Source organism: Drosophila eugracilis, unplaced genomic scaffold (assembly GCF_018153835.1).
Source record: "Drosophila eugracilis isolate 14026-0451.02 unplaced genomic scaffold, ASM1815383v1 contig_367, whole genome shotgun sequence".
Lineage (NCBI taxonomy): Eukaryota > Metazoa > Arthropoda > Insecta > Diptera > Drosophilidae > Drosophila > Drosophila eugracilis.
The window spans coordinates 1680454-1697346 of NW_024573224.1; the positions used below are offsets into that span (position 1 = coordinate 1680454).

The 16893-nt window shown below is 41.2% G+C and overlaps 3 protein-coding genes across 3 annotated transcripts in view; 2 read left to right on the forward strand and 1 right to left on the reverse strand.

Annotated features, from left to right (window-relative positions):
* The first annotated feature begins 116 nt into the window (after positions 1-116).
* LOC108116492 (sphingomyelin phosphodiesterase 4) lies at positions 117-2944 on the forward strand. Its single transcript, XM_017228426.2, has 7 exons — positions 117-244; positions 301-600; positions 658-1484; positions 1543-1812; positions 1880-2192; positions 2255-2512; positions 2570-2944. The coding sequence occupies exons 1-7, from the start codon at positions 212-214 to the stop codon at positions 2870-2872; spliced, it is 2304 nt and encodes a 767-aa protein (XP_017083915.1). The 5' UTR covers positions 117-211; the 3' UTR covers positions 2873-2944.
* Positions 2945-3001: 57 nt separating this feature from the next.
* LOC108116493 (cytochrome P450 315a1, mitochondrial) lies at positions 3002-5345 on the reverse strand. Its single transcript, XM_017228427.2, has 6 exons — positions 4992-5345; positions 4386-4595; positions 4072-4298; positions 3645-3997; positions 3380-3586; positions 3002-3322 (listed from the first exon to the last, which is right to left on the reverse strand). The coding sequence occupies exons 1-6, from the start codon at positions 5228-5230 to the stop codon at positions 3002-3004; spliced, it is 1557 nt and encodes a 518-aa protein (XP_017083916.1). The 5' UTR covers positions 5231-5345.
* An 8336-nt stretch (positions 5346-13681) lies between these two features.
* The window catches only part of LOC108116464 (trophoblast glycoprotein), a 43945-nt gene continuing 40733 nt past the window's right edge, over positions 13682-16893 (forward strand). Inside the window, exon 1 of the mRNA XM_017228394.2 lies at positions 13682-14311. The gene's annotated coding sequence lies outside the window, so the exon portion shown is untranslated. The remainder of the gene's footprint in view (positions 14312-16893) is intronic.

The following is a 16893-nucleotide window of genomic DNA, read 5'->3' on the forward strand; positions in this document are numbered from 1 at the left end:
ACAATTTGAAAAAATAATATTTTAAAATATTGGAATTGGTGCCCCTAATGATTCATTCGCTGATGTGGCAGCACCACAAATCACCTAGATATTTCTAAGGTCCGGCAACACGACAAAAGGGTTTTGTTTACAGCACGCCGGTTTGAAGATTTTAAGAGTTAAAGTGATATTTATTTATAATTTAGGAAATTGTTGCACATAAAAAGTCGCCATGTCGCAGACTATGCCTCCAGAAAACCTAAGCGTGAGTTGTGTGATTCAACTTAATAAAATTTTAGTCTGAATTATTTTTCATTCCAGAGCCGCCTGTTGACGGTGCTGAGTTTGCCATTGTATGATCGCGTGCACGAGCTGAGTATCCTTTTTGATCGTTGCTCCGTGCGCCAAATTCAGGAAATATTCCCCCACGTCGTGCACTCCATTTTCGGAATCAATGGGAATCCTTTGGGTTGGGGCCTGCGGACGACGACGATGGAGAATAATCAACTGCATTTCCAGATTTTGCAGCAGTTTTTCGGCGTGTCTGGTCCTTGGATGCATCTCTGCCACCGCCTGCTCCTCGATCAATGCAAGTTCGAGTTGGACATCAACCTTCTGCCGGTAAGTGGCGGTCATAGATTTACTTTCTCTTATCCCTTCTAAGAGTTTCCATTTTAGGCAAAGTTCGTTAGCCTACTGCAGTCTGGCCAGAATCCCAGGTTCTATGCGGAACTCATCAATATCGACACGATGATGCGCCAAGTGACCACGTTATCGTTAAACGCCTTCGATTTCTACATAATTCACTTTGTGCTGTATGCTCTACAGCCTCTTCACTCCATTAACCCGATCGCCATGCAGATCCATAATGTAAGGAGTAAGACAGTGTACCTGAAGCTGGTATCCGAGTATCTCAACAACTTCCTGCCCCTGATGCCTGATGCCCGCATAGAACCAGTACACTTCAGTGGTGGTGTCAAGGCGCCTCAGCCATTGCCCGCGCAGGCATTGCAACCTCAAAGGCAACCGCGTTACCTCAAGATTCCCAGCTCATATCGTAATGGCGGAAATGTGTCCGGCGGAGGAGGCAGTCCAAACACTAGCGGTGGCAGCGGGAACACTTCACCCCAGTCAAATAGTGCAAATGCAAGCGCAAACAGGGCCTACGCCTGGCGATCTGAGAGTGTACTCCATTTTTTCGTTGACATCTGGCTGCGATATGACATCGAGTCAGAGCACCATTTGCCTAGCAGCGATTTTGTGCGCGGCGTACGTACCTTAGTAAAGCAGGTTCATTTCTTTGCTAACGGAGCTCAGCAGGATCACAGTTCGCTTTGTGCATTGCGGAAGGTCTCGTTGAGCATGGTAAAGGCAAGGATATACGCTTTCCTATGCGGCTTAATCGATCGTTGGCCTCTGGACAGCTCATTGATGGTGGTGCTGGAGCTCTGGCTTAGCTACATCCAGCCATGGAGGTACACTATAGCGGCCCTGAACAACAAGACGTAAGCAAAAAACAAAAACATATTATATCAGAATGCTAACTAACTTCTTTACCTTTAGGCCTAGTCTTGCCTACAAGCCGCCCATTCTGCCCTGCTACGACGGTTTTATTATAGATAATTTGATTATGTATACACACATATTTATGCAATTGGTACCGCACTTTGGGCGCTTGGATTACACGGTCTATCGAAACGCTTTTATGCTGTACCGCCTGGCCACAATGTTCGCCCAACATGACTTAGTAGAGCGATTGCAACGTTTTGAGCGACTCCATGCGGGCAATTCATATGGCTTTGACTCCCCACAGCGACAAGTGAACATGATGAAGTGGGTTGAAAATTAATTATTCACAAAACTATTCAAATTTTAAAACTAAACCATTTTAATGTTTCAGTAAATCGTATTCCCCAAGCTCACAGTGGAATCCTGTGGTTAACACAAGCTCGGCGAAACTTTTTAGCCATGCCATGCAGACACAGATGGAGAGCTTCCTTTTCCTGATTAGCATGGCCCGCAACTCGGTGCTAAGAGATATAGCTAAGTTACGAAACGAAATCGCAGAGAAACAACGCTCTGAGGGATTCCTTAAAAACTTCTTTAACAAGCTCTTCGGCGAGTGCACCCAGGATGAGATAACCCTGCGCGAGTTCAGTCGTATACCGGAGGTTTTACGTCAATGCATCGACGCCTTCTGTAGAACATTTAATGTAAGCTAGCTAGACAAAACTCATAGATTAATTTGTTAAAAGATTTTTTAATTCATTACCAGATCGATCCAGCAAACCTTTCTATGAATGATAGTGTATCAGAGGAACCTAGTTTGCCTGCCACGACCTCAGTACAAAATTTCAGCTTTTTTGACTCTAGCAACTCCCTGGACACTTCAAAGTTGAATCCACACCAAATGTCTCTCAATGCCTCGAATATACATGCGACTGTTGATCCAGCACAACTGCCCATCCAGAGCAATGAGATCAAGCCGTTGGTAAGAATGCTGCACGTCGTCTCTGAAGAGATCAATAAGAGGGTAAGGTTTAAATAAGAAAGTAAAAGAATAACTTAATGGTTTAAATAACGTTTCCAGTATGGCAGCCAAATACAAGTTCTATATGCTCGCGAAGACTACTGTGGAAAGGTAGCGCGGCAACTTCTGTACGCTCCTATGACGGAGCAGTGGTTCGACAAAAGCTCCGGCCAAGTAGATATATGTGAAAACGCAGTTCCTCCTCGAGTTTGTCTACGATTTTTGGGCTCTATACCTGTTCTTGTTACGATCACTGTAGTGCTAATCCTTGGGAAACTTATTTGGGGTTCCTCAATCCTAGGACTGATCATTTTGGGCACTGTGATGTTTCTGTACACCTTGCTGCAGGCACTGCTTTCCTAGTTTAAATGTTTTAACTAGATAGATTACTAAAAATCTGACATTTATATATTTGTATAAAAGTAAAGAAACTACTATTACAATTACGATTACTGTTAGTATTATGATTATGTTAATGCATGTATGACTGTATCACTCGGTTCGCGGCCGAAGAGCTAATCGCAAAGTCTGATCGGGCACTGTGACCATGCGGAGTACGCTATCGACCGGCTTCTCGTTGAGGCATTTCATCTCAAACTGGGAGGCGCATCGGCCTAGCAGGGAGTGAAGCTGCTTAAGAGCCACGCGGCGACCGATGCAGGACCGCTGTCCGATGGCGAAGGGCAAACTGCCGTGTGACTGATGCACCTGCTCTGACTGGCCAATGCACCAACGCTCCGGCACCACTCGTTCCGGCTGCGTAAAGTGTGATGGATCACGTCCTGCAGTGTACAGGGATAGCAGGACCATGGTCTAAAGAAAGAAAGGTAAGATATAGAATTCGGCCTATAAAATATTTCTGTCTCTCACATCTTTTTCGATAAAATGTCCGCCCAATTTCGCATCCTGGGGTAGATAGCGACCTATAAAAGGCGCTACAGGATAAAGTCGCAGGGACTCTTTTATCAGGCCATGCAGGAGTCGAGAATCGTTGGTAGCCCGCTCTTTGGCCAGGCGTTTCTGGAGCCGGGGCTCCTGGGAAAGGGCAAATAAGGCCCACTGGCTGCTAAAGGCGGTCTGGAGTAAAATCATATTCAATTAGAAATGGGCTAAGCATTTGCTTTTTACTACTTACTGTGTCACCTGCTGCAATGACCAAGTCCACAAATATTCGCTTAATCATCTCGGCTGGTACATCCGCTGACTGGAGACGATGGTAAAGGACATCGTCGTGCGCTTGTCGTTGCTCCTCCTGCAGTCCTATGCAGTGATCGATGATGGCTGCACCCTCACGCAGCACCTCATCTACGTTGGCTTCGAAATTCCGCCAAACGGGCAGACGCAGAGTCTGGGCCAATCGGGGCGGGAATGTCATCAGCCGCGAGCTGTGCTCGAACACCTTGTGAACTATCTGGGTGAAGTAGTCCAAAGCAGATTGGATCTTGGGGCAGGTGAGGACACTGTTGCCAAACATAATGCAGCAAAGTACTAAAAACAGGTGAAAAATAGAATAATAAGAGATTTTGAAATCCCCATTGTATGAGTTATCCATGACAAGTTACCTTCTATTGACCATCGGTAGAGCTGCTGCTCCAGCAAGGGCAGTTCGTAGCTTTGAATCTCATCGCCCTCTGCTGGCTGAATCGCCGCTACCTCTGCTGTGTGACGCCTCCACTGCTCCACCATCCTCCTGGTACAGCTCTCAATATGAATGTCCATCCAATTCAAATTTCCGTTGAGCAGCAGGCGATTAAGTATGCGACGGTTATGCAGCCACTCGGTGCCCTCCCTGCTCCCATCGAAGAACAGAACAGAGATCGGTTTCGTAGACTGATAATTTGCAATTCAACGGACTCATTTCGTCCACTCCACTTACATGAAGAACAGTCCACGTTGGCAAGCATGCTGCTGGTTGTACAGCGTCCAGGCATCCGGCAGCGGATGCTGCGGATACTGACCCTCGTGCTGAAAGACTGCTCGCATTAAATTCGCGGAAGATACGAACACTGAATCCTGAGTACCGCCCAACCGTTCTCTGAATATGGGCCCATACTGCTTGTGCCTGGCATCGATGTACTTATGAAGGCTATGCAGAGTGGATAAAATTTAAAGTAGGGATCCTTGGAATTTTCAATTGTGTCGAACTTCTATAAATCGAACTTTCTTTCTGATTAGTTTACTTTTCGATAATGTTGGGGGATTGATAAATTAATTGAAGTAATTACAATATTACATATATACAAGCTAGTAAGTTCCAGCACTTTTTTTTTGGCAAAAAGTAATAGTAATCACTTTTTAGTACTATTCCATAAAGTTGGAAACTTTTGGCAGTATATTTTTAAAGTGGAAATAGTCCGGCGTAATAAAAATGTATTGACATTTAGGAAAGATTTCCCCATGTGTTTCTTAATTACATTTGTTTTGAGTTGATAAGTTGATTGTGCTTAATCCGACTTTTAGAAGTTCAACATTATGGATTTACTGCGTGGCTCCTCCGGCGGCTATTAGATCCAGTAACGTTCCGAATATGGGAAGTCCCTTAACCCGCGGAATGGGTACATATTTGGAGGCGGGTGATAGTTCCAATCCGGATATGCAGTCGTTCGGAGGCGGTTTGCTTTTCGCCCGAAAGAGACTGAGATTGAGGATTCGCACCAGGAGCCCGTCGAGCAGGTGTCTCAGCCAGTGAAGCGGGCCCGACCGCTCCCTCTTCTCTCTCATCACTATACGTCGTCACGGTGCCAGCAGGATGTAACTACCTGCATTTGCTCAGGTGTAACGCTCCAAATATAAACGCGTCCCGACAAAAGGCCAGGCTAGGGGCAGACTGAATCGAGCGGCCGGACTAGCAGGCCTTTTAACCCATCGGTAATCGAGAGAACCGGTGATCGCGATCGTATCGGATTGGATAGATCGGCTACCTGCGGTGCCTGCCTACGATCAGTATGTCGGCGATGCCGGTGGGCATCGAATCGAGCATATGCCTGGCCCTCTCCGTTTGATATACATATGCGCAAATCCGATCGACATTGGCCAGACGAGCTGAGTGGACACTAAAACTCTGCTGGCCATGCAAATTGACTCGACGAAGCGCGCAAGTAGGCAAGGTAAGGAGAGCTAGTAAGTTGAGGTAATTGCTAACTTCTCTTACATTTGTTTTGGTCGATTATGGGACAAATCAAATCAATCTGCTTTCGTGGGGGTGTTAATATAAAATGATTGACGAAAATAAAAATGGAAAGTAAAAATTTGGTATTTAAGTTCATGGTTTTTATATTTAAATGGAGAATTTAAAAAAAATGTTAAGTATTTATTAAAAAAAACTAATAGACTTCCGACATATGTATGTTTTCAAATATGAAACGGTGTGAAAGAATGAACGAGCTACTCGAATATTTAATCGCAGTTAACATGAATTTTCGAAGTCGCCAGCAATCGGGTTTTGTTCGAATTTCGTGCCGTTGCTGTGTGTTAGAAGAGTACGACTAGTGGTTGTATTTGGATTGGGTAATTCAAATTTACGTTTAGCGCGCTCAATCGGGTATTTTTACTGATAAAATTATTTTAACTGAAAAAGATCGAAAGAATACAAAAAGATTTTACTATCTTCCTATTTATAATAAAAATATAAAAAAAAAATTGAAAACCCAGGAAACAAGTCCCAGAGCTATGACAATAACTGTTTTGTGCAGCTTTCCACCGAAACTTACAACCCATAAACTTTTGGGGAAGAGTTCTAAAAATTTAATTTTTTGTCAAATTTTCGATTTTTTGACATTTTTGAAAAAAAAACCAAACAACAAAATTCCCATATGCTGGTTTTTACGCCATAAATCAGCCAAAACAAGTCCTACAGCTATGTTAAAGACTGTTTTGTGCAGCTTTCGACCGAAAAAGTTTTTAAAATGTGTATCCTGTCCAAAAAATATTCTCTTCTGTCAAACATTCGGATTTTTAGCCTTTGCAATCATTTTACTTTAAATAACCTACGTGACAGCATGAAATAATTTATGTTTTAACCAGATACTGAGATTTAAAATATTTGAATGAAACGGGAAGAGCTGAACGTGTGGCATTAAAGGCGCCATATTTCGCATGTTTCAGTTTAGTTGACACTAAAAATAAATCAAATAGAAACATACAAAAGCTAGATAAACCCAACAAATACGTTGTCATAAAGTTGACAGGAAACAGAACAAACAAAAATAAGACGAAGGAGCGCTAAAATGTGGGTGTTTATCCATTAATAGTTGGAATTTGAATAGTTTGGGCTACTAAACGAATGAAACCCGAAGTCGTGACCTGAGAATCAACTTTACGTCTTGACGAAGGTTGCAAAAAGAAGTCATAAGTAAGGGAAGGAAAATCGCGACCATACTTATGGTTTATTGTGGAAGGTAATGTCACCCCCGAATTCCACCACTCTCCGTAAGCAAAAAAGGGTTCGAAACAAATAAATATTGTTTTTTGCCTTTGCGGCAGCACACGCGACATGCATAATAATAATAAAAATAATAATATCGGAAGAATGAAAAGGGTTTGTGGATCCTCAATACATATAAAGAAAATATAGAATAACATGGAAAACAACATATAACAATAGGAGTGAGGGCCCCCGCCACCATTCCCTGTTGAGTTAATGCAATAATAAGAGCGATGCGGAAAGGGCATAAATAAAAATATATAAAACAGCCAAGGGGGCGGGAAAACAAAGCTCAAAGCAGCATGACGCCATTTGGAAAGTGACGCCTTCCGCTTTTATTGCTAACTGACGGGAAGAGGAGCAGCAGGAGATCCGGAAGTTGGAACGAGCTTTTTTGGAGGAGGGACTCGCGTATCATGAAGTTCACAACGAGTAAATGGAAGGTTGTCTTTTCCTCGGTGGGAAATGGGAAAGCCGAGATGGATGAGCCAGGATTTCCTTCTCCATTAATATTGTGTCTGAATAGTTTTCAGTTAGACACGAAGGAAGTTGATTTGATTCAATGTTTAGATTTGCTAAGTAGTTAAGTGTTTTTGCCTGTTGTAGTAAATTGAACGGATATCAAGTCATTTTTATCTGAATGTTGATCAAAGTTAATTAATTTGTATTCCTTTAATCAGCTCTATTACATTGTAATTAACAATTTTTAATCTCCTTCCAGCAGAAAAAGGAAAACAAAATTTCTCAGACTTAGTTTAAGGATATCCTTGTCAAAGCAAATCCTTACCACAAAATCCAGCTTAGCTCACAAGTCCAAATACTTTTCCAGACCAAAAGGCGAGTGGCCAAAATAACCAGATCCATGACAACTTCAGCTTTGCTCCAACTCTGCTGGAGTATCCTGATGTGAATCGTAAGCGGAAGTCCTTACAGCTTTTGCATATCCTAAAGTGCCACTAAGTGGTGCTATCATTCTTTCATGTGTGTGGAATGTGATGGTTATCACACGCCACAACAGCATTTGTGGCTCCACTTGCATGGAGATGGGGATACAAATACACTTAGATTTGGAGATACAGATACTCACGGATGGAGCCCAACACTCTGTGCATCCTGCATATATCCTGTATTCTGTGTTTGCGAGTTTCAAGTGTTTGTTGATTCTAGTTCACCTACCCAATCCACATTCCAAAACCTCGATTCGCTGCGGTTTTTGTATCGCTGACCACAACAGAATTTTACTCTCTACTACTATATTTTTTTTCGCCACTCAAAGGGCCCTCCTTGCTGCTCCAGTTTAACCCCAACCAACCTCCCAACTGCTGCTACCAAAAAGTGTCCAAAACATAAATGACATTTATATTGGTTATAGTATTAGAGAAGGCAACTTGCTCTGCCCCCACTCCCCTAGTGTATACGTGCCAACATTTTGGGTCATAAAAATAAATACAAAAGCAACAGCAAACAGTGCTCAAACAGGAACAAACAATTTATACCACGGGCTAAAGAAAGGGGAGGTCAAGCTATGAAATATGAGAAATCGCACGCATCCATAGTGTGTGTATGGTACATAAGGTCCGTTTCATAATCGGATGACGTTGAGAGGTTTGACAATATGATCGCAATGGCCAAAGGAGAACTACAAGTTTGTTGTCAATAACTTAGGGCATTATTTATCTAGCGTCTTCTTGAGTCATTGAATGTGATTCCTGTCATATTATATAACTCTTGTTATATCTTAAAGATATTTGTAGACTCTTTGCTAAAACTGCTTCTTAGGCATTGATACTTATGAAACGTGGCGTTCTTTAGAGTAAACGTACAACATCTCTCTGCCTATATTTGGAATTTGAAACTTTTGGCCAAGTAAAGAGGAATAGAAGCGATAACAATTTTCTGGTCACGTGGTCAATAGCGTGAGCTAAAACAGGGCTTAAAGAGTCATAGTCAAAGTCAGAAATTGCGTATACGCCGCGTGCGTCAAAACGCAAATGTCAAAATTGGCCAGGCCGAGGGGTCACCATGGCCGAAAGGGGTGTGCCACGGGTTGGGGCAGCTTGGGCATTGTGTCAAGTGTGGGTGTGGGCGTGTGTGTGGGTATGGGTGAGTGTTTTGGCCCAAGTGAGTGGCTTAGGCTATGTGCGTGCCTTTGGCATATTTGTGTACCAACCCCACACATATGAGGACGCAAGGAGTAATAGGCAGGCTTTCAGTTAGAAAGGAGGGAGGGGGTCACGTAAAGGTAAAGTGAGCGATAGCGAGAAGCAAGTTCAATGGCTTCGCTCATAAATCCATCGCCGCAGCCAATGTAAATAAACAAGGCTGCCAGGCAGTCGGGAAAATGAGAAAAGCGGGACTGAGTCTGGCTGGAGCAGGCAATATTCGCAGTCGAGCAGATAGATAGCCAAAGCACCGAAAAAACAACCAATCCGCCTACCCACGTGGGCACACGCAGGATGCATGCCACGTGCTGATTAAAACCTTTTTCATAGGTTGCCCTAACTTTGGGGAAAAGCAATCACGTGAAGGGAGTTCCCAGAGAGTTTAGCCAGACACCAAAAGGGGAAAAAGGATTTTAAATTCGTTTATTCAGCAACAAAAACTAGTAATTGCTCTGAAATCCATATACGAAAATGTTAATGTTCAATATTTGAACAGTAGGAAAGCAATATGGTCGATAACAAACATTTTAATTACGCAGAATATTTATTATTGCAGCCAAAAATATTGTTGCCTGGGGCTCTTGTTTACCATGAGTTCATTATATTTAAAACTTATAAGTGAAAAAGGCAAAAAGTATTAATATTTATTTAAATTAAGTCTTTATTTTCCTTTACAAATTTCTCGTAAGAAGAGAATACACTTGTTGGGTAGGATTTTCTTGGCAGCTCCGACCTGTAGGTGACAAAATTTTCCAGTTTTCCACTTTTCACTTTCGTCATATCCTTTTTCTCAACCTTTATCGAATTCTGTTTTTTTCTCTGTTCAGTTATTTTCCTTTAGCTTGGGCTTTTTTTGGCCAGACGTTTGGAAAAAGGGTTTTATTTCTTGGCTAAGTCATGCACGATGAGGGACCAAAAACATAAATACAAAATCATTTTCGTTTTTTTCGTTGTTGTTTTTCGGTTTATTTGGAAGGTTTTGTGCCTCGAAGCTGCTGCTGTTGCTGTAGCTACTGCTGTTCTTGTTGTTTATCCTGTGGGCCTAAATCATATTAATGAATTTTCTTTTTGGTCATGTTTCGGACCTCGGTCAAGTTTGGCAAGGGTTGCGAATGGAAGTTTGGGGGACATTAATTACGCAAAATTAAATTTGATATCCTCGCATTAGCCGTGAATCAAGAAATGTACAAAACTGAAACGGTTCACCGAGTTTTCCTTACTTTTGAGGGAGTTTTTATTTGGATGTGGGGGTACTTTGTGGGGTCACCACTTGAGCGGCTTAGTTTAATTTATGTTTTAAAAAAAAAGGAAAAAACAAGAAATAATAATTGCCTGCAATGCGAAATCCGCTTTTGGTCATTAGCGGAGTAGCCCTTTTTTTTGGGGTTGGTGTCAAGGGGGAGTTTGCCCAAAGGATGAATGCGTGAATTTGAGTATGGGGGTTAGCAGTCAGCTCCCTTCTGAATTTATTTGCCTCGCGCATTGCGGACCTCATTAGCAATAGTTTTGTTTGGCTTTGTCTGGTTGTCGGTTCAGTATAGTTTGGGATGGAATGTTTATTTTGAATCCCCCTGTTTTGCCAAATCCAGGCATAAATCATGGCCCGGACTGCACTGACAGTTGCGGCGCCATCGATGATGATGATGACGGCATTTTGTGGGCAGGGTATAGGGCTTTATCAGTTAGCCGACACTGTAATAATTCCAGACTTGGCTCCGAACTGCGGCCCAACTAATTAGCCCACAAATGTGCGACAAAGCGGGGGATGGGACGAGGGGACTCAGTATCGAGGCACTGGGCAGTGTCCATAAATAATGACAGCTAATTTAAATGGATTGCTAAAGGCAACAGCCATGTCATATGTGGATTTTCCAAAAACATTGACAACAGTTGAGCCTTTTCGCCCATTTATGTGGATTCTTAAGAGGATTTTGTTATTAGAGGTAATGGATTGTTTATTTTTAAAAGAGAATAATGAGAAATATTAGGAAATCCTATATATCTTTTCCTTCTCTGCAACTTACCATCAGCCAGTTCTTGACCCTTCCCATTTTAATTACTCTTCCATTACTTAACCCACCTTCTGAGTGGAGACCTTAATTATTTTATTAAAAACTCCACCAGTATCAAATTGTTCCTTCACTTTATCATCCCCCTTTTCCTTTGGCAATTTTAGCACTTATTCAGTTGCTATGCCTACTATTTCAATTTAGCATGAATCTCGTCCTCTCCTGCATTTGGCCTGTATATCAGGTGTCCTTGGTAATACTAACCCATTTATTTAGGCAAAAAATAGTAAAATATAAAGTAGAGGAAGTTATTTCCTCCATCTCACTCAGTTTATGCCCCACCTGTTTTTCTTCTTTGGCTTTGTCTGTCATTGAGTGGGCTAGAAGATGGCAAGATAAAAGGGGATGGTGAAAGGAGGAGGTCGGCTGGTTAAACGAGGAGGCCAATCAAGCTGCATGAGTGCATTCTACTGGAGCTCAGCTGCATCTTCCTCACACACAGCGAAACACTCAGTCACACACACAAACAGAGCGGCAGGAACACGTGTGTGGCATCATCATTAACGGTACCGAAAGGATGGAGGTTTCAAAGGAGAGAAGTCGGGGGTCTCAGACTTTCTCCCATTTACCTTGCCCCTTTTCACCTTCCTGTTGTCTTTGCTGATTGCCTGCTAAAGGCAGATAGCAAGAAAGGAAAGGAGACTTAGTTAAATCCGTATTAAGTCAGATATCCGATCGGAGAAAGATTCCGCTGTACCATTGCTAACTGGTTGAAGTACAGGTGGACTTCGATAGTGGCAATCCTTAAAGAATATTCAGTTCAGAAGATCGATTTCTTTTGATTTAAAGTAGGCAAAGTATTTATCAATATGTTATCTTATCTAATAATTATTATTGATATTATATAATCTTAAACTTAAGTATATATCCATATTCTACTTTTTATGTGCATTATTATCATCAAAAACAGCTAAAACTATAAAAACTTTGATTATAAAGAAGTCTGCCTGTTTTCATCATGATTGAATGGATGGCAGTTAAATATGGGAATTCGATTTGAATTTGATTTCGATCCGAAGCGGATTCCCAAGTGCGGTAATTGCAAATTTCGTGTTAAATCGGTTTATCCCAGTTCGAAATGCTAATTTATTTGTCAGTGTGCAAGCGTGTGTGTGTTTAGGAGTACTCCCATTTTGTGAGTGTTAAGCCGAGCATGAATAATTCAAATCAAAATTAATTTGTTATTAGTTTGCAGCACAAACTACACAAGCAACAGGCATCGTGGCAAAAAGATGCAGACGGGGGCAGAGGTGGAAAAAACTTGGAAAACCAATAAGTATGGTCGGGCATAAAGCCAACCTCATTAGCAACTATGTATTTATATGCGTACATAAGAGGGAGCGAAAGAGAGGGAGCCAACATGACTTGAATAGCGCCTTCAAGAATTTACATAAAACACTAAAAATATCAACGACCAGCGACGATGTAAGAAAGCAAAAATACAAAACCAAGAAAAACTAAGAAAAATGAAATTCAAATAAACCTTAAAATTGACTTAGCAACAACGACGACGACAACAGGAACAACAACAAAGAAGTCGGTGACAGAAGCAACGCAGCGTCAGCAGAAAAAAGAACTGTAAAAAAGCTTCATGACAAGACATCAACAAACAATCAAGCGACGAAGAAAAATGAAAAGGAAATGTAGATGGTATTAAAGTCAGACCTGATAGGAAAAAGGGAAAGCTTTCCGTTACTTAAAGCAGTAGTTAGTTTTTCGTTAAATCAAATAAGTTCGATCGGAGTCGTTCCTAAAGCCTCGTTACCTTTTTATTTATACTCGTACTTCATATTATGGCTCTGTCGTCTGAAGAGTTGTGGGTCCCCACTTTAATGCAACACATCGAACTCAAACAGGTTGGCAGACGCAAACATCACAGCGAGTGGCGGTTGAGAATTTCAAGAATGTTGAAATGTTTATTTGAGTCATTTGTTTTACTAACTTCTAACTTATTCAATAAGAAAGAATTAAATAATTGTTTTTGTTAAATAAAAACATTTAAAATTATAAACTTATGATGATATTTTTTTGATAATATGGCATTAAATATACTTTCAATAAAGATTTTTTAATCAAGTAATCAAACAAATTCCATCGGTCACTATTTCTACTTTTAAAATACTATTATTATTGGGTTGATACTTAAAAGTCAATTTTAATTATAAGAAAAGTGGGTATGATGATTACATATCTGTGAATTGAATTACAAAATCAGTATTAATTGTTATATGTACCATTTATTACCTTCAAATTAAGCGTAACTTAATGTTCAATTACCACATTTTGTAATATCAATTATTTGTACTTGAGAGCTGCAGCTCCACCACCCCCGCTTCCATAACCAACGAACATGTTTGAGCTCCTTGCTAACGTCGAACCTGTTTCGGAGCCGGCTGCCATTGTGGGGGCCGCTCTGCTTCGCCGTTGCCCCTCTGCGGTTCCCTCTGCCGCGTCGCCGCTGGCATTGGCGCTCGGCGTCGCTGCTCGGCTTCAGTTTCAGTTTGTTTATAAACTTTGTGCTGTGCGGATGTGTGCGCGCTTTCGTCGTCTGGGGAAATTGCTGGTCAAATCACAACTACGAGCTACGAACTTCGAACCTACAAAGCTAGCTGTTTGGCGGTCCGTTCTGCCCCAACCACCGTACCGTCGCTGTTGTTCCGACTACCGTCCGCCAACACCGCTCCTCCCACCCACCCACGCGGTCGAGGAAAATCTAAGGAAAAGCGCGCGCGCGACAAGTGAAGCGCACAGGTTATAACTGTGCTCGTATGGGTGAAACAGTGAAGCAGTGTTTATTTGTGTGATTTCTTTTGTTTGCTGGCCAATTGTGGGGCTTAATTGAATGCTTGTCTCATATGGGCTAACAGAACCCACAGGCCAAAGAAAAAAAAAATACAAAAACAACATCAGCAAAAGCCTACTCGAGTGTTTCGCAACGCCATAAAAAAGCAAATATATATATTGGAAAAAAGAGGAGAAATACCAAAGCGGTACATATACACGCACATATCGACGAGAAGAGAAGCTAAGCCAGAAACACTATATATATGTATATGTTTGTATATATATATATGGCATATAGCATATAAAAACCAGTTTCGAGCCGCAGCAGAATCAAAAGCAGCGCAGTCGCAGCGTTTTGGCCGAGGTGAGTTGTGCATTTGTGTATGAGTCTATGTGTGTAAGTGTGTGTGTGTGTCTGTTTTTACCGCCCACATGTCGCGGCTTTCTCTGCCAACGGCGCAGTCGCCGTTGACGTCAACGTCGTAAACTGGCTTTTGTCGTATGTGAAAAGTTACTTTAATTTGATCGGAGAATCCGTCCCTTACCATAACCTCCCTTTCCCCCTAAAAAAAAAGCCCCAACAACTTGTTGAGGCATTCTTCATTTTGCCAACCAGAACCGGAGACAACTCCAATTGGATTCTAGAACCCAGAAAATGTAAATCATTTCAAAGAAACAACAAAATACCAGTAAACTAAACTAATTTGCACAGTTTTGCTTTAGCCAAACTTTGTCTCCCTCGCTCTATGCTAACAAAAAACGATAAAAACATGTCAGCTTAGCAAGACGAAGTTTTTATACACTTGCATATTTTTAACAATTTTCTATGGCTATCATAAAAATTGTATAATATTGGGAATTTAATTTAAAAAACATAAAAAATATTCGTAAAATAATAATGGACTATCAATAAGTTATAATCTTTAATCTTACTCTAGTTTAATTCAAATAGTTCAGGAAATTCATAGTACCCTCCCTTAGTGTATTAAAAACACTAATTTAGACAAGATGAAGCAACAACAACAACAACAATAGCTGATAGCAAAGGCAAAGCAACAACAAAAGGAACAACAAGTTAACACAAAAAGCACCGAAAAAGTTTTTAATTGTCAACTTTAAGCCGAAGCCAACTTTGGTGGAATATAGTGGAAGAGTTGTTGCTTTTTTTTTTTGGCAGCGCATCTTCCTCCTTTGCAGACTCTTATTTAGCCTTTTTATGGTCTGTGCTCACTAATTGAAATTTAGTTCACTTACTCTCTAGTAGTAGTTCTCTCTAGTTCTTCCAGCCTCATTCTCCATAGTACTCCCCTTTTTTTTTGGTAACATGATTTTTTTATTGTTCGTTTAGGCTTTTGTTCATTGAATTAGTTATTCGGCTAATCAATAAGGAAATTAAAATTGACGGAGCTTGTATTAAACTAGGGGCTATATAGTTTATAATTTATAATGTAATGTATAGTTGGAAATTATAATTTATAATAGCATAAGGATAATATTACTAAAACTTCTTTGGAAGCTCATTTTTCAACACCACTGTCAGGTCAATAGATTCTTCGACTATATTGTATATAAATATCACCACCTTTTGGGGCAGTTATTATTTAAAATGGTTGTGAGGATATAACATGCTTCGACTATGTTACCTGATGGCTACATCCCTTTTACGCACTAACTTAATTATCTTTCAATCTCCGTATCCTGATCTACCCCAATATTGCCCCGTTCCTCGCGCCTTTTTAATTTGTTTGGCCTGCTTTTGCCGAGTCTTCATGTACTCGTATTTCACAGTTTGTCTCAATTACTGGCTCCTGTCCCTTCTCCTTGTGCCCCAACCTCCAGCTTCAGCCCCAACTTCATCTCCATGGACCTGCATCCACTTTTGTATGGAACTTTTGTTTTCATGCCATTTTTCATATACTTTCGCTAGCTACGCACAAATTAAAAGTTTTATGCTGTCAGAGAAAGGGAGAGTTTGGGAGGGAAGGGAAAGGGGATGAATATGGAGTCTGCATGGACTCCACAGTGCATCTACCACTAGAACTGGGACTAAAACTGCCAACTATCCCTGCAAGCCAGACTTAATGCGCAACAATATTTTTTCTATCGCACAGCAACAGCAGCGCCAGCATCAGGCTAAAACTTTGTCCATGCCCCCAAACCGAAAATATTCAACCTACCCTCTCTCCTACCGTTCGTCCTATATTGCCCCCCGGTGGCGTCCTCATATCTTCAACACTTTCACCGGGCAAATATTTGGAATACATTTGCTAGAGCTGCCAGGAGACAGACTTTTGGCATAATTTGTATGCAAAAATTTCAAATAATATACATGGAACGACACCCACTCAAATGTGTGTATCTGAGTATCTGAGGGATGTCCCTGCTGCTGACAGTTTATAATTTCAATCAGTGTCACACTTGTGACAACTTGTTATGTTTTATTGCCCTGATCAGGAAGGAAGTCCATATCCTCCTCTCTTTTCCCTTTAAACAAATTGAATGGAAATTCATTCATTTCGTTGGCAAATGTTTCATGATCTGCTTTTTGGCCCACTGTTTCCCACCCACTTTAAGTCGCAAAGCCAATGAAAGGAAAACAAAGGATATTTTCTTTAATTATTTCCCATGCCGGACGGACACATGTCGACCGAATGCAAATATTCACAAAAATTGGCAAACAAATACATTTACATTTATGTGAGTATAACTTTCGACTTTCAACTTTGCCAAGATAACAACTAAGGAATTGAGGGAATGGAAGGTAGTTTTACTTTCTGTGGTTGCAACAGAGATACCAAAATAGTTCCCTTTGTTTTTGAGATATTTGCTTAGCTTGTGGCTTGGTCACGGGTAGTAATTGCAGTACCGTCTGCCTGAAACCGGCCAATTGCGGATAAAACTCTGGTCAGGTGGGTGCTCTGATTGCCTCGAAGTCGAAACCAGAAA